This window comes from Bactrocera tryoni, chromosome 3 (genome assembly GCF_016617805.1).
Source record: "Bactrocera tryoni isolate S06 chromosome 3, CSIRO_BtryS06_freeze2, whole genome shotgun sequence".
Classification (NCBI taxonomy): Eukaryota; Metazoa; Arthropoda; class Insecta; order Diptera; family Tephritidae; genus Bactrocera; species Bactrocera tryoni.
Genome location: NC_052501.1, coordinates 46023372 through 46046835, shown reverse-complemented (window position 1 = coordinate 46046835; position 23464 = coordinate 46023372). Strand labels below are relative to the sequence as shown.

General features: G+C 34.7%; 2 protein-coding genes across 2 annotated transcripts; both read left to right on the top strand.

Moving 5' to 3' along the window:
• Nucleotides 1–2427: 2427 nt before the first annotated feature.
• LOC120772884 (lipopolysaccharide-induced tumor necrosis factor-alpha factor homolog) lies at nt 2428–6374 on the top strand. The gene is made up of 3 exons (XM_040101736.1): nt 2428–2505; nt 5195–5337; nt 6147–6374. Exons 2-3 carry the CDS (start codon nt 5207–5209, stop codon nt 6247–6249), a joined length of 234 nt encoding a protein of 77 aa, XP_039957670.1. The 5' UTR covers nt 2428–2505; nt 5195–5206; the 3' UTR covers nt 6250–6374.
• A 3601-nt stretch (nt 6375–9975) lies between these two features.
• On the top strand, nt 9976–19817 carry LOC120773101 (lipopolysaccharide-induced tumor necrosis factor-alpha factor homolog). Its single transcript, XM_040102072.1, has 3 exons — nt 9976–10005; nt 18387–18551; nt 19651–19817. The coding sequence occupies exons 2-3, from the start codon at nt 18421–18423 to the stop codon at nt 19751–19753; spliced, it is 234 nt and encodes a 77-aa protein (XP_039958006.1). The 5' UTR covers nt 9976–10005; nt 18387–18420; the 3' UTR covers nt 19754–19817.
• The last annotated feature ends 3647 nt before the right edge of the window (nt 19818–23464 follow it).

Sequence of the window (23464 nt, the reverse complement as noted above, 5' to 3'; positions counted from 1 at the left end):
CGTCAACGTGTTCTCGACCCTCTTTGAATAACTTGTACCAACCAAAAGCACTTGCTCGCGACACGATTCGGCACCAGAAATTTAATTCTGCACACAAAATTTAGTGGAACTTCTTCGTTGAATAATTTCACTTATCGTAAAAATCCGCGAATGCACTTTATGTACTTCAGAAAGCCAATCATATATTTTGAAGTGACATTTGGCACAGATGTCACTGACAGTCATCCCAACCTAAAAAAAATATTTGGACGAAAGGTTTTGCTATTAGTTGCTAACACTTGAAAATTTCGAAAGCAAAGAGTATGCGGTTATACCCGAACTTAGCCTTTACTTTCTTTAAACGTTTAACCACTTTTTCTAAGCACCCTACAGAAAAAAATTACATTATACATCTTCTAGTTGTAATAACCGGTATCTTATGCAAATATATTTATGTGCGTCTCAATAGAATATTAACCAAATGCAATAACATTTTTTCGGAGCCTGAATTACGCACCAATAGAAAGCTGTGAATGTGTTAGAAGCCAAAGTGCTCAGCAACGTGTTGCAGGGAAGCAGTCATACAGTTGCGGTCAAATTCTCAGGATTGTTAGCATTATTTTTATATATGTATGTATAATCCTTTTTAATTGCATTTTTTCTTTTGGAGTTCACTTTAAAATCCGTTATCTTCAGGTGTCGACATGAGAACATGCACCGACTTTTTTCGCTTAGCTTGTTGTTTTTTGTTACAATTGCGATACTTTTTATTTGCAAAGCGTTTAAAAATAGCGGTGATATTCATTTATTTAATTGAAATTGTGGGTTTTAATGTTAAAATATTACTAGTCTTATTTTAGCAATGTCGAAAAATAAGAATTGTACGCCCAAGTAGTGCGCCATGATAGAAAAAAAATTGATTTCTGAGAGCAAAGCTTATGTCGAAGCTCAAAATATTATTGGTTGCTCACCCACAATGGTACATAACGCTATCAGGTACCAAGTAATATAAAACGTGGAAGGAAGCGAGCACCAGTTACCATTTGCGGCTGCTAAAGAGATAAAATATGTCTTTAACACGTTCAGGACGGCGTGACCCACCGGTGGGTCATGCACTTATGTTTCATCTGGCGGCGTGACCCACCGGTGGGTCACGCTGTCTTTGATTCAGATCTATTTTTTTTTAATAAAATAAAAAATAATTTGGCATCAAAACCATTCTGTGTCATCATCACTTTTTCCGAATCTTAACGGTCACTTTCCTCTTCTGAAGAAGATGAAAATACCCTCATACCGCCAGATGAAACTGACTACTAAAAACTGCGCCGTCCTCAATGTGTTAATGAAGCTGCAAGTATTGAAACTGTACGCCGGCGTTTGCTCGGTCACGACCTGAGTGAATCGAAGTGAGTCGAAGAAAAGTGCCATTATTGTTAAAAACGCATTTTGAAAATAGATTTCGAATCGCCAAAAAAAAACATTTAAATTGGACAAAATGGCGGAACATTTTAGAGTCGGATGAATCTAAGATTGTTAACTGTGGCGGTTAAGGATTACGTCAATATGTAAAACGTTCACCCAATACCAAATACCAGCCGAAATATGCAACAAAAATGGAAAAGCACGGAAGTGCGAGTATTAGGTTTGGGCTTTTCTTGGCAAGGTGTAGGACCATTTTATTGGATTAAGGAAAACATGACTGGTAATTCGTATGTCGAAATAGTTTAGATAGCCATGTTGCTGTATGCCGCTTGTTTGGACGTTCCACCAGAATAATGACCCCAAGCACAAAAGTACAGTTGCTAAAAAGCCGCTTGAGGAAAGGAATGTTAATTCCCTGACATTGAAAAAAGTGGACTGATATCTAGGAGTCAGTAGCCCGATGTAAGCCGACATCGACTAGGAAACTATGAGAAGCTGTTAAGAACACTTGGGAGTCTATTTCCATTGAAAGATGCCAAAAACTTGTTGACTCAATGCCATTACAATACTAAACAAGAAAGGTAACGCAACTAAATACTAATTTAATAAATTAAAAACAATTTCCAATTAAAAAAAAAAATTAAAAAGGAAATATTTTAAAAAATTAAAAAAATCCTTTTGTTGAAATTTTGGATTTAATTTTTTTACACTAAGAAGTTTTTGACCACCAAATTCCTCACAAATGTTTTTGATATATTTATAATTCATTTAAATTAGTTAAAAACTGTTTTGTTTTTTTTTTTTTTTTTTTTTTGTGATTCGTTTCACTTACTCTTAGGGCTTTTATTGTAAAAAATTTATTTTTTTAAAGGCGATATCGCATAGATTTTTATTTAATAATTCTTTCGACGAACACTACTAAGAATTTGACCACAGCTGTACATGTACGTATGCGTGTGGCTATATTGGCGAGCTGAGGGAAAAAAGTGTTGACGATTCCTCAAACAGCACGAGATTCTCAATGTAGTTCTGAGTGCCAACAAGCAACGACGTGTCGTCGGAAGATTGCAAATAATTTCGTATCGTCAGAAATATATAAAGAAAGTAAGTGAAGTTTTCGGTTTGAAGTGATGGCGTCATCTTCTGTGATAAAATAGATACTGGTTATACTACCTACTTATACATACATATGTACCAAATGTATATTTGCATGTTGTTTGGTGATAAAGTGCAAAAGATGTTCTTAAATTAAATTAAATTACAACATTTTACGATGAGTGAGTTAAGAAGAAATCAACAGGAGCCAAATATATATTCAATGCATTTTCTCGAATGCCTATGGGCAATTGATTTAATTGATTTTGACAAGACCACAAATAAATATTTGCATATAAGACATTAGTCTTGTAGGCGAGTGGGCTAAATGCATGGCCCTCAATGTCAAAAGTGCTTGCAATTGTAAACTGTAATGGAGGGAAAACATTTTTACTTAGCTGGTGCGAATATCTTATGATTTTTCTCTTTCGGCAAAGTTATCATAGTGATGAAAAATTAATCGACGACTGACATGGGACAAGTTTTCGCTCCTAAGGATATACTTCCCTGTAGACCTTTTGCAGTATTCTTATATTTATCGGAATGAGAAAGTTTTAAACAAAAATGCTGGGTTGACTAAGGTTAACAGGTCGTTCCTAAATGGGATCTCTCATAAACAGCTTATAAACAGCCCCTTGGGGTACCTAAAACTAAATAAAAATGTATTGAAACGGCTAATGACAGTTTTGGCTATGTCTCCTGTTTCGCCGAAGGTATACCCGCCGAGATGTTTCAACCTCAGTCTGCAAAATCTGGACAACGTAGTAGAAAGTACCTGGATGTTTCCACCTCACCTTCTCTCCAATTGTTTGGGTCCGACTGGAATTTTAGCCTTACATCATAGTTGCTTATTGGAAAAAGTCTGGTAAAAACAACTATGATTGCGACAAGATTTCAAGTTGTTTAGTAGATCTCATATGTTTCACGCTGGGTTCTCGCAAAAGCACAAATTTACTAGCTTTCAAAAATTAGTATATTAATATATAATACTTGCAAGTATATGTGTAAAGGCATATTTGAGCAGGTTACATGCGATATTCCTATAGAAATACTTACGGTTCTAATGGTCTTATATTCACAATATACCATATATCGGCAAAAGTATAGATATATGTATGTAATATATATACAGTTTATGAAATAGTTGGTGCCAAAGTTGCATTATTACAGTAATCAAGCAATAACAATTTGCGCACTTGCTTTGCTGGCACCCTCACTCCGGTTGTCACTTCTAACGACAAACAACAGTGCGGGAGACATGTTTACCGACGACAAGTACAAAAAACTTCGTGGCACCGAAAATACAATAAGGAGGTGAAATTTGTAGGTTGATAGGATGGCGTCATCTCTGGAGATGGAGCATATGGTAGTTACTCTAAATGTATACATACATATATAATACATATACTTATACAAATTAATATTCACGGAATGTTGCACATTTAATAAGTACAAAAATAAATTTTAGTTTAATTGATCAAGTGAATCGAGATGTTGTTTTAATTAATGCTGAAGCTTACTCGTCTATAAAAATAATTAAAATTCAATTTTAATAGAGTAGAAAACTTAATGTATGGTGTGTGTCTATTATTGAAGCTCCTTAGTTGAACAATTAAATGTGAAAGTAACAACAAAGTTATCCATTCAATTAACTTTTTAACATCTTATTTTTTTCTCTATTTGATTATGCTAGTCCATTTATTTGATGCCATTTGTGCGTTCGATTCGGTACTTTCTAGGCTTTGACGAATCTATGTTTTATGTGTATAATACATATATATATATAAGAGTACAGTTATGACTGTCATTGATCGGTTATTACTTCTAACAGCCTCTTAAGTCTAAAAGATCAAAACTATTTCTTCGGACATTAAATGAGATACAAAAAAAAAAAGCACCTATGCCGCTATGTCACAGTCATCACAACCGCTGCTTTTCTCACACGTCAGCAGAATCACTCTTTGGACTAGGTAGGCAATTGAAAACCAAAGTCCTCTTTCGACGAACAAAGTCCATCCGTATGCATTTGTTCTCACTGAAGCCATTAAACCACCGTAACTGTCGTGATTGCTGATTTTGCCGTGGAACAACTTGAAAACGATATCGATTATTTTAAGAAAATCATCTCCGATAGAGCTCACTTTCATCTGAAAGGTAATGAGCTATAATTACTTTCACCTAAATTGACAGTTTGGTGTGGGTTTTGGACTGGTAGAATCATCAGTCCGTACTTCTTTCAAAACGAAAGTGGTGAAACCGTTACTGTCAATGAAGAACATATAGACCAATTAAAACTGACTTTTTATTGCCGCACTGCAAGAAGTTTATCTTCATAACATCTGGTGGCTACGCGCCACAATCGAATTATTGCGAGAAAAGTTTGGAGATTCGATTATTTTAAGAAATTTTGACATTGAATGGCCTTCAAGAAGTTGTGTTTTAAAACCATTAGATTGCTTGTTGTGAGGTTATATACATTATAGGGTGTTTGACTTTTCCTTTTGAGTGTTACAAACATAGTGGCAAACATAATATGTTAGTCAAGATGCTGTCAAAAGCCACTGATCACTAAAAACCTAATTTTAATTTATAAGAACAGATAATAAATTATCTATGCTATAGATAAAATAATATAAATCAAAATTGACAATATTTAAACAAATTCAAAATTAACATTATTAACATTTTTTCTTTACAGCTCCCAGTCAATATGTCAGCACCGGTGGGTCCGGAACCAGCCACGATCATTTGTCCAACTTGCAATAAACAAGTAATCACCAGCGTGGACCATACATCATCCACGAAAACGCATTTGATAGCTTTGCTTTTATGTGTTATCGGGTAGGTCTTAGTTCTAGGGTTACCATTTTTTTCGAATGATTAGTTTGGGTTCGAAAATCGTCGGTAACTGCTGATCAGCTATCTACATATTTACATTTAAGAAGCTTTACATTGCTGAAGCTGAAGACAGTTCGAAATTCTATATGGCGATTTTGAATAGACTAAATTAGTTTCATGTTGTTCCAAGTGGCTACTTATTTGGGAGTCGATCTCTCGTATGATTTTGAATAGATGAACCCAAAAAGTAGACAACAGCTGTTCAATTCACATATGACTTCCAGTAACCTATTTAATATGGGAGCCCCTTAAAAGTAAGGATGTCAATTGTTAACGTTCTCTTATACCAAACGGATCCTAAAAGTTGATTTTGTATTCATAAAGGACCGTATATCACATTTCAAGTATTCTTGAGTATCCCATAAACTTCGTTTGCAAACAAAATCGTCTTATTTATGAATTGATGTTAAACATAGTTTCCGAACAAAGATTGAGCGCTCAGAAACCAAACTTTTGGATTAATATTAATGTAGCTCTTAATCTACATTGAAATTTACCAGACTTACGAAAATAATCCTGCAAAGATCAGAATTTCAGGAAAATTTTAACGCCTAACTAAACAGATAACTTGGAAGAATAGATAAACCTAACCGGTTTTTATCAATTCTGAGCTCCTCCTACGACTAAGTATTTTTCTTACTGAAAGCCGATTAACTTTAATTAATTTTACAAAATACTTCCAAAGGGTTCAGAAAAATATAAATCCATATAATTTTTGCACATTTTTGTTGATTCCAAATATTTATTTCCAGCTTTTGGCCGTGCGCTTGCTGCCTTTATTGCACAGGCTGTGCTCGTAATGTCGAACATCGATGCCCATCATGCAACAGCTTCATTGGAGTTTACGAACGTTGAAGTGGCTTATTAGCAACTAATAACCGTTATTTTCAACGACACCTACTATACTGTATATATAAGCGCATATACATATATATGTAGGTATATTAGGATGATTAAAAAAAAAATTTTATTTTTTTTCGTTTGGTACTTTGAAAAATAGGTTCCTAGACACCTCTAAGAAAGCCTCTCTAAAAACCTATGAGTTTCATCATTCATAATGATTTTTTTCTTTGAGTTATAAAATTTATAAGAAATAAAAAATTTTCCCAAAAATAATCAAATTTTAACTGTTAATATCTTTTAAACGGTTGGGCTTACGAAAAAATTATTGTGACCATTCAATATCCTACAAAATCTAAGGAACAAGATATTTTTTCAAGTAGTTGGAAGCGAGATATAAATTTTTCTATCTCATAATAAGAAAAAATAGAAATTTGTATGTAGGAGGAGAGGTTTTCTTAGAGGTGTCTAGGAACCTATTTTTCCGAGTACCAAACGAAAAAAAAAGAAATTTTGTTTTGAATCACCCTAAGGTATATATAACCTTATTATAATAGTTTTTCAGAAAAATAGAGATTCAAAATAACTCGAATACAAACTTGGAAGATTTTTTTAACAATGTAAATATACTATATATAAATATAAATATAAACTATGCGGTTTTTTCGAAGTCATTACCTGTAAAAACATTGTATCTGTAATATTGTTTATAAAAATTATAAGTATCTGCCACATTTTTGTTATAAATGGTTATACTTTAACAAAAACAGTATCCGCTTCGTTTTTATTCAATTAGATTCCTATAAAGGAAATATATATATGAAATAGTTTGAAGCTAGGTAATTTAGGTTAAGTCGTTGGGTTGATCCAAAATCTATGGATTTCACTTGGGCAGATATTTGTTTTTTGTGTTACCCAAAAACTCCTTAAAGTGCATAACATGATAGATCGATGAAGAGTTTTGAGCTTACGACAAATTTGTTAAGGTGGTCGATCTATGTCTACCGAAAATTTCAATGTCATTATTGCAAAAACCTAGCAACAGAAGAGAAAATGACTAGATTATCAAAATGGCTAGATAATCAAAGAGTCTGACAAAATATTTAGTCGCACCTCATATGTACTTATTTGGTGTGTCTAATCAGAACGCCTACAATGGAGAAGAGATTGACTTTGCTTGAAAACTGACTGGATCGTAAAAATTCGGTTAGTTCGGAGGACGTTTTACGGTTCACTTTGAGCCAAAAAGATGTCGCAATCGCGTTGGCTTTGGTTGTTAACAAGTGACTACCAAACTCCCTAGAGGTCCGCAAGTCTCCTTAGCCAAGTCATAAGTCCAGTGCTATTTAGAACGCAAATGGATACCAAACAACCGACTCGTTTACAATCGGATGAAATCGGGGTGAGTGTGCCCCAATGGAGTAAGTGTGGGAGTGAATGCACACCTCTCGACATGAGGCTGCACTGCGGAGGAATATATCTGCCGCTACCTTGATGGCAGCCACTTTCGCTTGAAAGACGCTGCAGTGCTCTGTTAGCCTAAAACTAGAGTTGATAGAGAGCTCCCGACAAAAGACTCCTCCTTCTACCCTCCCTCTTAACTTTAATGCCTACTGCGCCTCTTCTTCAACGGATATCTCCGCGTACAAATCCCTCCCAGGTGTGTCAGCCAAGAAGGAACCGACAAGTAAAGGTCCCGCGATGGAGTGGTCTACAAGGTGTGTTTCAAAGTAAACAGGACTTTAAAACAAAACCAGAACAAATGGTTTTCCGGCAAAATGTATTTATTTTATTTAAAATAGTCTCCTTCTGCTTCAATGCAGTTTTTTCCAAAACCTTGTCGAATGAGAGTTTTGGCTCGTTGGCCAGTATACCGGTGCAAGCCTTTTGAATGGCCTCTACGTCTGTATAATGCTTTCCTTTCATGGGCAAATGTATTTTTCCGAAAAGGAAGAAGTCGCACGGTGCCATATCAGGTGAATACGGGGAGTGGTTAATGGTTAAAATTTGATTTTTGGTCAAATAATCGTCCTTAGAATGTTGGATTCTTTGCAATTTTTGGTCGTCAGCCAAATTGTGCGCAACAAACCGTGCACACACCTTTCGTAAGCCCAAATGTTCAGTCAAAATGCGATAAATCGGTGTTTTGGAGAGGTTCAATTCCATTTCCATAAATTTCAGTAATGATTTTCGATGGAATTTTCGGTGATCACGGATTTTGATTGGCCCACATGTTGATCGTCATTTATGTCTTGTTTTCTTTGGAAAGCACCTTGTATATTGTAAAGAATGTAATTGAATTAAAAAGGAATTTGTATGCGTTTCTGTCTGCTAAAAGTAGGTAAGTAGCGAAGGTTTCCAAAAAAGGGTTAACATGCTCTTGTTCAGATCTGATGGATAAAATCGTCAAAAATAGAGAAATATTTCGCTTCATACTAAGAAAAAAGAACATACCAACATCTCTACCAGAATAGTTTGGTGGCGGCTGATCGTTTGGAACTGCATGTTTTCAAGACATCGTTTGTTAATATTGGATTATTGCTGGCAAATGTTGCTGAGTTTTTATTGGTTATTTAAAGAGTGTCCCTCCTGCTTCGGAAAAAGGAGTGTTGATATGTGGAAGATTCTTTCTGCTTTAAATTAGCTCAAATCCAAAATCATCAAGCAGCAGACAAAATTGTTATTACTATAGATAAATACAAGTTGGGATCGAAGGACTAGTTAAATTTTGATTTTTTACAAAATGGTGGCTTTACAAAAGACAGTTATTGTGAAATTTGACTTTAACAACTCTTTCGAAGATTGGAAAAAACGTTGGCACAAGTGTAAGAGAGACGACATAGATTTTTAAAAATTAATTTGGAGTTTTAAAATTCTGAACGAAGTCTTACTAATTTTTGTTCATAGTAGTATATCCAAGAGGGTCGTGTGAAAATTACAAGCCGATCGTTCCAGCCGTTTCCTCCAGCGTTTTCCACAATGGCTCTGAAAATAGCGTTTCGAGACACTGCACTAAGATACAAAAATCTTACATACATACATATCTCCGAAACTATTTGCGGGTCCACTTCATTTTCAGAGAATATTCTCAAATATCTGTACATCGATATAGATAAGTGCAAATAAATCTTGTTTTTAGTTCATAAGTAGATGTAACCTCTTAATAGTCACTCAAAGTCCATTATTATGGGTTCAGAAGTGAAATGCTGCGGCGCTTTATGGACTTTTAAGTGCTGGCTGTACACGCTTTATAAGGAGCGTCCATACAGTTCGTTAAGTATTTGCTGCGACTGAGAAAAACTGGATAAATATTTAAGTTTACTTGATCGGATGCCAGATTATGGTGCCATTAGCAATGTTGCGAATTCTCTCTGAATTTGTGACAAAATCTAATATTTTTTGTTGTCGAATGCGCCCTCTCCACATATAATATCAATTAAATCCAAGGTCAACACTAAACATTTTATTCACCACCATTTCATTGATTTAAGCTGTTTTCTGTGCTTTTGCAATGTTTTCTAAGATAACTTTGAAAGATAAAAGGATAAATTACAAAATTATCATTGCACACGAAGACCTCGCATGCACTTTAGTACAATTTTATTTATTTATATGTATATACACATATATGTGGATAATATCTAAGTGCATGTGAATAAAGATAATCATAAATGGCGCCTCGAATGAAAAGTGACCAATTCAATAGTTTTGAAACGTCCTTTGTGGACGACGTGTTTATGACGGCATTATACAATATAAAAATATTTTTGAGTAAGAAAACTTTTATTTTATTGCATAATGTTTACAAATTATATTGGAAACTTTAAAAAAGGCCAAAAACAAAATTTTAAATTTGTGTAAATAAAAAAAGAAAATTTTTTAAATAGAAAATACATATTTTTTTATTATGAATTTAAGAACAGAATATAAATTTCTGGCTTAATATGAAAAAATGACAACAACAAATAACGTAAACTTCGTTTGCACCGAACAGAAAAGATAAAAGATTGATTTCTATTTTGCCCTAATCTTCATTAGGCTCGCCTATAAATTTGACAGCTCTCAGGTCATTAGTTTGTGAATTATATCATTTTGAGTGAACCAACTTCTGGTACTGTAATTTTGGAATTTGAAGTGTTGACAAATATTGCTACTATTTTCTGTCCTCAGATCTTAAAAGAATGCTGGATGTGAAGAAATTTTCGTCGAATGAAGAGGTGATTGCCGAAACTAGGTGCTATAGTGGTTCGAATCGGCGGTTCCGAAAAACAAGCAGTTTCTTGAAAAAGAAAGGACGTGTGAAACAAACATTGAGCGACTAGCTCGCGTATATACCGAGGTGCGGAGAGACGAACAAACAGCAGAAAAGCAAAAACCAAATAAAATTAAAAAAGGATAAAATTAAATAGACAATATTTCAAAACTCAATTCATCAAAGTAGAACTTTAGGAGCATTGCTATTTGAAGTTTTCTACACCGTAAATAATACCTAACTAAATTTTGACCTACATTTAAGCACATTGCCAAATTTTTAAAGATTCTATCGAAGAAACATACCCGATTTTGGAGTTAGTAAATATTCAGCTATTCTTTTCATCTATAAAGGGGCATATTCTCGTCAAAATTAATCCTGATTTTAATATAGTAATAAAAATTCAAAAGCTAAACAAGAAGACCAAAAATATCGATATGTGTCAACATATTCGTTTTCTTGCTACTTTTATGTACAAGTATATCCATATCTACGTCCATTTTTGTGGCTCTTCGTTAAGGAATATTTTACTACGCACTTACAAATATCGGAAAATCAAATATATTAAGTAAAATAATAAAAAACTATCTTCTTAAGGCGCGTTCATGAATGTGAATGACAGTAATCTGTGGTGAAAATGCCGATGAGTAAATAGTACATAATCATGCAAGCCATTGGGACAGTCTGTCCAACGGTAGACACATTTTTAACGTATACACTTGGTTGGTTGGTTACTTGAAAGGGGAGGAACAGGATTAGCCCCATTGAAATGCATACACATATGTATGTAGCGACATGGCTACATTTCTTGCAAGGTGTGGCCGAAAACAAGGCGTGAAACCCAGTGAATTATAAGCAAAAGGACATACTATGTATATGTGGTATGTTGTTCACTTATTTTGTTTGTCCGCAAAGGGCCGTTATTTATTTATTGTGCTTTAAGGGAATGCAAATGGCTATAGTGATATACTATGTTTAAAAGGGAAACGAGTTATAAGCGTTCTGTCCGACTTTAACCTTGAACAGTGGGATGAAGGCTGCAGAATTTTGACTTGAGTCATCTAGTGTGTAATTGTGGTGATATAGTATAACAGATAGCAAAGATAAAACTTTCGGGAAGGGGGGTTTTTCAGTGCGAACATTACACAAAGTCATTCATTTAGGATGACATACATACGTCGGCCAAATAACAAAATCCCAAAGCAAAGTTCTTTCACAGAAATATACATATGTAGATGCTTCAGAAAGACACATTAAATCAGTACTTTTAGTGAAAGCAGCGGCCAAATTGGGATAAATTGAGAATAATCTTCGTTGTAAACTTATTGAGATTATGAGGACTGTGGTCGATAACACCTTCGAAGGTTGGAGCCGAACCGCACATTGCAAGTCCGATAACTAGTAATCGATATTAGTGAAGTTCTCGACCCACTGAGATTATTTTGGAAATCCAAATTACGATATGTGAAATGTAACATTTTTACACCTTTGTTGTGCAGTGGTGTTGAAAGCCCACTGCGCGAGATAATGGGCTCTCTGAAAATATCCTTCCAATAAACATTCAACTAAAAGTGAGCTTCATGGTTGAACAAAGTTTTCTTGTCAGAATTCGACGTGCTTTATGGTCGTTTGGCTTCAAGGACCAGGATCCTTCTACAAAATCCGTCTTAAGGTGCGTCTCCAAGCATGCTCCTTACACACTAGAGTAAACCAAACCGATCCATGGTTGCGCGAATCATCTACTCTGCTGTATGGCAAATTTTGAATTTTTGCGGGTATTCGATTTTTGATTATTTTGTTGCGGTTTGTTGGTTCTCATATCCTTTACTTATGCTGAAAAGGTCGCCCATTGTCTAGTTAATTTTTTGGAGCTGTTTTGTTTGGAAACATATTGGTTAATTACCTAAAAAAATTGATCTAGCAATCTGCATGAAATTTTGTGTGAAAAACAATCTAAAGTACGCGGACGCATACCTTGGACAAAAGCAGCGTTTATGGGTGGTACAAAATGTTCTTCGATCGCCGAATCATTATTAAGGAAATTGCTAAGGAACTAAACATATCAATAGGCTCGTTTCATTCGACTTTAACCAATGATTTTTGTATGAGCCGGATCGCTGCCAAGTCTGTGCCAAAATTGGACTAAGTCCGTGTCAACCCAGATCTGCTCCAGAGAGTCATAACTGGTGATGAATCATGGTGTTTAGGTTATGACGTGGAAACCAGCGCTCAATAATCTCAATGGAAGCTACCAAGTTAGGTCGAATAATTTTGCTAAACGTTTTCTTTTATTGCAGGGTCTTCGTGTAGCCTGAGTTCTTGCCAAAGGGACGACGGTTAATAAAGAATATTACTTGCAAGTTACGCACAATTTGCGGAAAGCAATCCACCAAAAACGCCCGGATCTGTAGAAGCAGGAAAATGATAGTGCCACCGCAGCCACCCACAAGCAATCACCCACGTACATTTTAACTAATGGTATTATAGATAAACAACTGAAAATCAATTACTTTCGTCATCGTTGTCATTTTGATATGATAGTGTGTAATCCTAAATATATCTCGATTAATTTCAGTCGGTATAAGTAGTGGTTTGATGGCCAAATATTGTACCCTTTACAAATACAATAATTATAATTTCCAATCAACAAGCCGTGATTAATGCGCACGGTATTCAGAAAGATGATAAGATTTGTGAATAGAATTAAAATCACACTAAATATTCAAAAGTGCAGTTTTCTTCTATAAAGTACACAAACAAAAATCTCTCTTGCTCTTATCATTTATTGCTATGAATACAAAGTTCACGTAATTTCACAATATCAATGACTAATTTGAAACATTAATATAAGAAAATATTTATTTTTTTATACTCTCGCAACAATGTTGCTAAGGAGAGTATTATAGTTTTGTTCACATAACGGTTGTTTGTAAGTCCTAAAACGAAAAGAGTCAGATATAGGGTTATATATACCAAAGTGATCAGGGTGACGAGTAGAGTCGAAATCCGGATGTCTGTCTGTCCGTCCGTCCGTCCGTCTGTCCGTCCGTCTGTCCGTCCGTCCGTCCGTGCAAGCTGTAACTTGAGTAAAAATTGAGATATCATGATGAAACTTGGTACACGTATTCCTTGGCTCCATAAGAAGGTTAAGTTCGAAGATGGGCAAAATCGGCCTACTGCCACGCCCACAAAATGGCGGAAACCGAAAACCTATAAAGTGTCATAACTAAGCCATAAATAAAGATATTAAAGTGAAATTTGACACAAAGGATCGCATTAGGGAGGGGCATATTTGGACGCAATTTTTTTGAAAAAGTGGACGTGGCCCCGCCCCCTACTAATTTTTTTGTACATATCTCGGAAACTACTATAGCTATGCCAACCAAACTCTACAGAGTCGTTTTCTTCAGGCATTTCCATATACAGTTTAAAAATGAAATCGGATAATAACCACGCCCACCTCCCATACGAAGGTTATGTTGAAAATCACTAAAAGTGCGTTAACCGACTAACAAAAAACGTCAGAAACACTAAATTTTACGGAAGAAATTGCAGAAGGAAGCTGCACCCAGGCTTTTTTTTTTTTAAATTGAAAATGGGCGTGGCCTCGCCCACTTATGGACCAAAAACCATATCTCAGGAACTACTCCACCGATTTCAATGAAATTCGGTAGATAATATTTTCTTAACGCCCTGATGACATGTACAAAATATGGGTGAAATCGGTTTACAACCACGCCTTCTTCCAATATAACGCTATTTTGAATTCCATCTGATGCCTTTTCTGTATAATACGAGTATATACATTAGGAACCAATGATGATAGCGGAATAAAACTTAACACAAATACAGTATTTCTAAAATGTGTAGATGACTGATAATGAAATATCGATTATCACTTTATCATGCGAGAGTATAAAATGTTCGGTGACACCCGAACTTAGCCCTTCCTTACTTGTTTATTTTGTCGCTAATCGGAGCTGACGTAAAATAGAATTTAAATAAACAATATGCATTTATAAACAAAAGTTAAGATTTGTTTACATTCGAATTATAGACGAAATTCCTCTATAGATAGTACTGGGGTCATACTGGTACCAAAACCAATATATTTGGTACCATGCGGTACATGAGAAATCTGACGAACATGATATGTTGCTATCAGTAAAACCAAACAATAATAGCAACCCATGAAGTTTTTTCTTATAAAACGCTATATCAATTTTTTTCTCAATCCTATGGCAATAATTAATCAAAATACTACAGTACGTGGGTTGCTTCTTACATTTCGGGTTTTTTCAACTCTAGTGTTGCAATGTGGCAACTCACAACTTAATAATTTTTTTCACAGTAAATGATGATTGATGGTATCAATACTCAGAATTTTTTGGCATTCGAGCACTATTTGTGTTGTTTACAGTTACTTAAAATATTCATTTCGACCATAAAACGGTATTAAATCGCTACCATTTTCTAGAGATTATTTTTTACAATTTTCGGATTGGATTAACTAAGCAACAGAGCACCCATGAGCTTAATTCAGTTTTTGGCGATAAAGCTCCATCAAGAATCATTGTTTATCAATGGAAGGTCTCTCAAAATCAGTTGTCGTTCGGAAAACTATTGATACTAAGTTAAGAATGAGACAATTACAGACATTAGTGGGATGAGCATATTATATATTCAATATTCCATTAAGGTTTGGCTGGAAAAAGAAATGTTTATGTTGGATCCCACACAATGGCTCGAAAAAAAACTCGTGAGTATTAGTCGAGAGAAATGAAAAATGATAGCGGTGCTTCAAAACACGTCTATCACAACATGGCAAGTGCTGAATGGGGGGTTTATACGTATGAAATGTATGAAATTTTAATATTTTGTTCAAAGTGAAATTTCTTATGCAAAAAATAAGTAAATAGGTAAATATTTTTGCTTTAAATTATCAATTGTTATTACAAATGATATAATAGAGCTATTTTATGCTTTTATTTGTAAAATAACTTCAAGTTTGTTAGAGCTGTAAATCATTTTACATTTTACATATTAGTGGCATAACCACTCTACCTCATCTATCTATCTTCCATTCTATTGTCAACTCTACTGTCGTCCTACTGTCGTTGGCAAATATAGGAGAATATTGAAGTTAGCGAGAACGACAACTGTCGGCCTGCAGTCGTGCAGTCGTGTAGTCGTGCAGCTGTCAAAATAACAGTGTCCATAAGAACGTGTGTATTTTAATATTTGACAGCTGTAGTTTGCAGTCTGTCGCGCTCTATGTATTCAGCACTTGAACCCGAAAGTAAACTGTAGTCGACTGTAAGTCCACCGAATCCAACAAAAGCTGGACTTTTGGGCTTTCCAAATTGAATTTTGCTTGTTTGAATTTGGACACAGCTTCTTTATATACATTTCGGTGTTCAATTCTTCCTCACGTTTGAGCGCTTTTTTTTAATTTACGTACCGCAGCTTTCAATTGAAGCTGAGTGGAGGGGGAGCGATTTATCTGCCATTCACGTCGTGCACGCCTTTTTTCATTTACAAGCATTTCTATTTCTCTATTAGAGATTTTTCTGAAGCCAAGCGGATTATATCTTTTGTTTGGTGTTGCTAAGACAGCTGCGCTAGTTATTATATCATTAACTTCTCTTATACTTTCGTCAATATCACTTCCTGTATTTATTTTGTACTCAATATTAATGTGGCTACTGACGTATTTTTTATATTTTAGCCAATTCGTTTTATAAGAAGTTAAACCCACTTTTGGATTAACGAATATGGGTTGTTCAAATAACTTTATTAGTACAGGAGAATGATCAGAAGATAGATCAGTACATGTATCAGCTGTTATGTGCAATTTATCTATATTTTTGATTACAGCAAAATCAATTAAATCTGGTATTTTCTTACGGTCACTAGGCCAATATGTCGGCTTACCAGGAGATATTATTTCATGGTTATTGTGCCTATTTATAACAGTTTGATACAGCTGTCGTCCTTTCGGATTAATAAGACGTGAGCCCCAGTACGTGTGTTATGCGTTGTAATCTCCACCTGCTAGAAATCTTTGACCTAGTGTTCCAAAAAAGTCTTTAAATTCGATTTCTGTAATTTTAAAATGAGGAGGACAGTATATAGCCGTAAGGTTAAGGTCACACCCCCGATTTTTTAGTGATATTGTTATAGCTTGTAACTGTCGTGTAGCATGAGATTCTAGAGCATAGTGGTTTAAACTATTTCTAATCAACACTGCCGTACCACCATGCGCTTTTCCATCCGGATGATTTCTAACATATAGTCTAAATCCCGGTATACTGAAATTATTTTTATTTGTTAGATGAGTTTCTGAAATAAGCATTACATCTATATTCTTTTCTGACAGAAATCTGATAATCTCTAATTTATGTAAGCTCATTTTTTACTTAATAAATTTTGCAGCATTTGATTTTGTGATTTTATTAAATCTTGGATCATGTTTTGCATAGTAGACATAAATTGTGTCATACACTGTGTAAGATTTATAATCATAGTTTCAATACCTCCATTTGGAGGATTTTGCGGCAGTTGCATTTGCACAGTGTTGCCTTTCACCACATTTGCATAGCTTCCTTGCTTTTGAAAAAAAAAATTTTAAACTAACAGGTGATTCAAGTAGAAGCACTTTTTCCAAAAGCCTCTTTTTGACAGATCACGCATGAGTCATGTCAAGCTGTCATGTTATTTTTGCTCAGTATTGTTTGGCATTTTATCATGGAAAGATCGGCCTACTGAGCATACTATTCGCAACACCATCACCAATCTTGAAACCCAACATTATTATTATAATATACGACCGAATAGACCACTTCCAGCATGCAATGAAAAAAATATAGCAGATGTAGCTGAGAGTGTACACGAAGACCGTGGAGAGTCGATTCGGCGCCGTTCGCAGCAATTCGGGCTGACGAATGGAACGACTTATTGCATTTTATGTCGAGGTCTTAAATTGACAGCGTACAAAATTGAGCTTGTGCTAGAATTGAAGCCGCTCGACCTTCCCCAGCGACATCGCTTTGCTCTAAGGGATCTTGAAAAGTTCCAAGTTTGGAGCCAAATTTTGTTCAGCGATGAGGTCCATTTCTGGCTGAATGGGTGTGTAAACAAGCAAAATAGCCGCATTTGGGACGAAGAGCCATCTGAAGAGATTCGTCCATATTTCTTCAAAAATGATGCCGGTGAGAACGAAACCATCAATGGCGACCATTATCGCGCAATGATAATCAACCATTTGAAGTTGGAAATTGAAGCTCGTGATCCGGGCGATATTTGGAACAACAAGACGGCCTTCCCACACATCGCATCAATCAATGGATTCATTGAGAGAACAATTCGATAAGCAGATAATTTCACGTTTTGTGCCGGTCGATTGGCCACCAAGATCGTGTGATATCACACCGTTAGATTCTTTCGTGTGGAAATATGTAAAGTCTAAAATCTATGCGGACAATCTTGCTTCGATTCAGGCCTTGAACAAAACATGACGAGTGTCATTCGCCAGTTATCAGTCAAAAAAATGACAAAATGGCGGCATTTAGAAAATATTCGATTTTTTGTTTCGGCCTGTTGATTTTTGATCAGATTTAGTAGGTCATTGTATGCACAGTTATATGCAGAAAAGGCAGAAACAATTTCATGATGACCACATCATTTGTCTTCGAGTTATCACAGCAGCAAATTGCAAATAGCAGATTGAACTGAGCGGCTACACTTTAGAAGGTTCCGTCAACTCAAAAACCATTTGAGATATTGCGGACTGTCCGCCTTAAATGTTGTTAAATTAAGTTAAATAAATCGCAGAAATAGAATTTATGAATGTTGAAGTAACATAATTGTCAAACTTTTCTTTTTTCAATGTCAACCACAGCTCCATTTGTTGTTTCACCGAATCACTTTGAGTAATGTTACCACCACTTGGCCCAATACCCTGCAGTTTGAGCTGCCCGAATTGCTCCAAACAGGTGACATCGCGTATGGAATACAGATCTTCGACAAAATCACATATTATTGCTTTACTACTCGCTGGAATGCTGTGAGTATTATAACTAGCTGAAAGGAACATTATGATGGTCAATTAAAAATAATTAAATTATTACGAAAAATTTAACTATTTACTCATTTAACTTTACACTAACTTATAAGCTATTACCTAATGGGAGTTCCAATACTGAAAGATCTATCCGACTCATTAGGTAAATTTGATAAATAATATAATTTTAGACAAGCGTAATAAATGTATGTACATACATATGGGTAAATGATGAATAGCATAACCTCTAATACTTAGGAAAGCATTTCAATCGAATTTGAAAAAACACACAACTGAGCTCATTAGATAAGAATACCGAAATAACAAAAAATGTTAGGAAAACACCGAATTCAAACCGAAATTTCGGGATCCCGAAATAATAAAAAGTGTAAGGTAAAAAAACAAACAACAAATGCAATTGAGCAAAATAAATAACAATCCCGAAATGGCGGGATTCCGAAATTGTATTATTCAAACCTTACCCAGTGGCATGTAAAGTAGTGCTTTCGGTATTAAAATTAATTCGTGTTTTTCCTGACATGTCTCAATAATAACTCATAAGCAAATAGATTTTTATCTTTTTGTCGAAATCAAATCGAATTCACGGCACATACCTAACTAAATACTAACCAATAATCTAGGTATATTCATGTTCGTTTCCAAAGTTTGTTTAAAGAAAATTTAATGGCTAAAATCATCTACTAAAACACTCTCCAAAAAACTCCAATAGAGGTCGGAGGCTCAAAGTCCATGTAGGAGCAGACATAGCCTTAAATGTTAGGTTTAAATAAAATGAAGGAATACATTTTGTGAAAGCAAGTTTGCTGGCGGCGTGATTGAATTAAAAAATTAAAGCTTTTCGGCAACCGATTTAAATTAACATTATTTATGAAAATTCTCAACATAATAAAATATTGTTCGAAACACTTAATAATCATTAAATATGCAATTTTATAATCTGTAATTATTTATAGAAAAATATTTCACAGTTTACAATACGGACCACCCTAATATTGTATAATTCACTTATACCTTATCACACCATAGTATATAAAATAGGCATGACTTTCTAAATGCTAACGCTCTTACTCTTTTCTTTTAGCTGCCTGCCTTGCGCCTGCGCTGTGTATTGCACGGATTGCGCACGAAATGTGGAGCACTACTGCCCATCTTGTAATGCCTTTTTGGGTGTATATGACCGCTGAGTTGATTTTGATAAAATGCTTAAGTGAATTTTAACTAAGAAGGATATTAAACGAAATTGGAAATTTGAACACAAAATCTTTTGTCGCAAAAAACAGTAAACATTTTTGAAACTTATTGATATGATATTTAATACTATCTATATAGATAGATATTAAAATATCTCTAAACACATCTATAATAGTAAGTTGACTATAAGGTTTTTCTTTGACTAACTCGAAAATCGATAAAAAAAAGTGTAGTCAGTGCGAAATGCCGAAAAAATTTATGAATTTATATAACTTTGTTACTTTTGATTATGAGTTTTTTGTTACACTTCTACATTTTTCTACAAAATTATCCACCTTTTTATAGAAATTCAAAAAATCAGCATGAAACCCATCCAAATTTAAAGCTAAATCTTAAAATTAGGATGGCTTAAATCCTTTCCGATTAAAAAATATATTAATATGAGTGCAGTCAACTTATATTATTCTGTAATACGAGTATGCTATTAAATAAAAATAAACAAATACGATTTGCAAAAGCAGGCAAATTCTTTTATTCCTTACTGAGCATTCGTAATAGAAAGTTGTAATGACAAATATTGAAAGCTTCAAGACATACGTAGGTACTATCAGAAGAATTCAATTTATGAATTATGTTTTTTCCAAAAAATCAGCACTGAAATAATTGAAATTTCAGAGGTCTGGTTGTCTATGCTATTATATAACGGCTGATCCAATTAGAGGTAAATTAAAGAATTTGCCGCATTTGGGACGAAGATCAACCTGAAGACGTTCAAGACCTGCCATTTCAACCCGAAAAAACAACGGTGTGGTGTGGTTTACCGGTGGCATCATCGGTCCATATTTGTTCCAAAATTATGTCGCTGAGAACGTAACCGTCAATGATGACCGTTATCGCGCCGTGGTAACCGACTGTTTGATGTCTGATATTGAAACTTGTGACCTCGGCGACATTTGGTTTCAAGAACTCATCACATCAATTCTTATGGATTCATGGAGAGAACACATCGGTGAGCAGATAATGTTACGTTTTGGGCCGGTCGATTGGCCACCAAGATCATGTGATATCGCACCGTTAGACTTTTTTCTGTGGAAACTTGTAAAGTCTAAAGTCTATGCGGACAATCCCACAAGCAAAACATTACATGCGTTATTCGCCAGTTATCAGACGAAATGCTCGAACGAGTCATCCAAAATTGTACTCAACGGATGGACCATCTGAGACGTAACCGCGGCCAACATTTGAAAGAAATAATCTTCAAAACATAAATGGCAACGAATGTTCTTTCGAATTATAATAATATCCCCATTAAATTTGAAGTTTCTGCGTTTTTTTTTTAGTTTAAAATATCCATTTCGAATAACTCATTATGTATGTATGTAAGTTTCTACTTCGAGTAGCTACACTTGCTGCTAGGGCTTTTTTCTAAAAGATACCTATCTGATTGCTTTGATTCTATTAAAAAAGTAAAGTCACCCAGTTAAAATCTGTGAAAGAGAGTAGTTTTAACCACATGCTTGTTCGGTTCGTCCCTCACCAAGCTTTATCGAATCGAAAATACTATTTGATACGATTTACTTTTAGAAAATCTTCCAAAGTCCCAAGAGTAGTGTTTAGGCAATTTTTTTAAACTATTCCAGACGAAGGAAAGATGTTTTTTGTTGGTATATTATTTAATAGATTCACTTATCATGATAAAAGTCGAGAGCTTTGGTCTGCCATTCCCCTCCTTAGAGTATTAATTCGGAACTCCAATTACACCGAGCTCAGAATTCAGACTATTCTTCTATTTGTGAATGTTTAACGTGGGTTTTATGTTTTTTCGCCACGAACTTCGGAAACCCTATAAAATAAATGATCAGCATGACGAGCTGAGCTTACTTAGCCATGCGCATTCGTCCATCTGTTTGTACATATATACGCGAACTAGTCTCTCAATTTTTGAGATTTCGTCTTCAAATTTATTTTTCTTGTCAAGAAGCTTTTCATTCGTCGGAACAGCCAATAATGGGCTTTTCTATCTGACAATATATCTTTACAAAATTTGGTGTGAATTTTTGTCTAAGGCACTGGTACAATTTCTAAGAAATTGTTCAGATTGAGTCCCTATAGCATATAGCTGACAAATTGAGGGGTCGGAGCCAAGTGCTTTTAAGGAGTCTTTTGCAATTTTGAAGAGTATTATAGCTTCAGAGCATCCGAAGTTAGTGTTTCTGCGTGTTTATTTTCTAAATTAATTTCTATGCAAAGTAGATGCTATTGCCAGATAGTGCTGTAATGGATATGTTTCTAAGGAGTGTACTTATAGTTCTATTATTTACCTCTCCCATCAATATTAGCTGCAAAACACTGCACCACCAGTTGTCGAATGTAACCGAATTTTTATTTTTATCATATTCTGGTACACGTCAAGCGATTATGATTAAGAAAATTAAAATATGAAGCAGATTAGAGCGTATACGACTACAACTATTACTATTGTTAAATGCAAATACATATTTATTTCTAAAGTCAAGTGGGGTTGAAGACCGCAATTTATCGATTCCAAGACATTCTCAAGAATTGGGACTGACTTAAACCCCAACTTGGCCGATTTTCAGAAAGGAAAAATGTCTTCACTCAAGAGCTGTAGCTGTTGGACCATAAACGTCGGGTATTTTCTGATTTTGCCTTGAAACAACTTGAAAAGGTTAACTATTTTTTTAAGAAAATCATCTGAGTGGTGTACATTCACCTAAATTGAGAGTTTGGTCTGATGGAATCGTCGATCCGTACTTCTTTCGAAATGAAGTTAGTAACACCGTTACAGTCAATAGAGAGTGGCATCGATATATGTAGATTGTGTAAGGTTTTTTAGGTAAAAAAGGACTTTTTTGCGAATTTATTTCTTAAATATGGATTGAGTAATTTTATTCGAACCTTTTGTACATTATTGAACAGATTTTGGACAATCAAGGGTAATTTTTTCATGCAGAAATATTGAAGCATAAGCGGTAACAGAGCTTATCCTAGAACGTCTTGAGAAAACAAACTTTGCGGTGTTAACTATAACTTGGCTGGAAATTATCCGAAAATATAATAACCTTTTTTTTTATTTAAATATTTTCGGCGGCCATTTAAAGTGAAAACTGCTATTTTCTAACATCATTGGAAAACATCCTTATTGTAATAAAAAAAAATTACTAAACTATGGGGGCTGGTGTTTTATATGTCAATAATGTGTACAAAATTTTCAATGAGAAAACCGCGTTTAAAATTTAGAACTAAAAAGTGACGAAATTGTCAAAAGTGTGCTCAATAATGTACAAAAAGTCCGAATAAAATTACTTAATCCATATTTAAAAAATAAATTCGCAAAAAGGTAATTTTTTTGCTATGAGAACTGTAGCCCTCCTTTAAGCTTTCGGTCAGTTTAATTTCCACGTAAAAACACTCAATTTTAATGGTTATAATGCGCTAACATTTTGTGTATAATGGAAGAAAACTAGTGAAGGAGGACTTGGCTTCATTGTTTTAGTGTATTAAAAAAAAAAAGCTTTGTGTTTCATGTGGAATATATGTATTTATGTACATATGTACATATATAATAGGTTGTCAAAAAAGTCTTGCGGTATTTTCGCTAGTTGGCGCTGAAAGTGCGTAGTTCTAGTTTTATTCGTCGCATCGGGTCATGCTACACCTGATCGGGTCATGTTTGATTGATT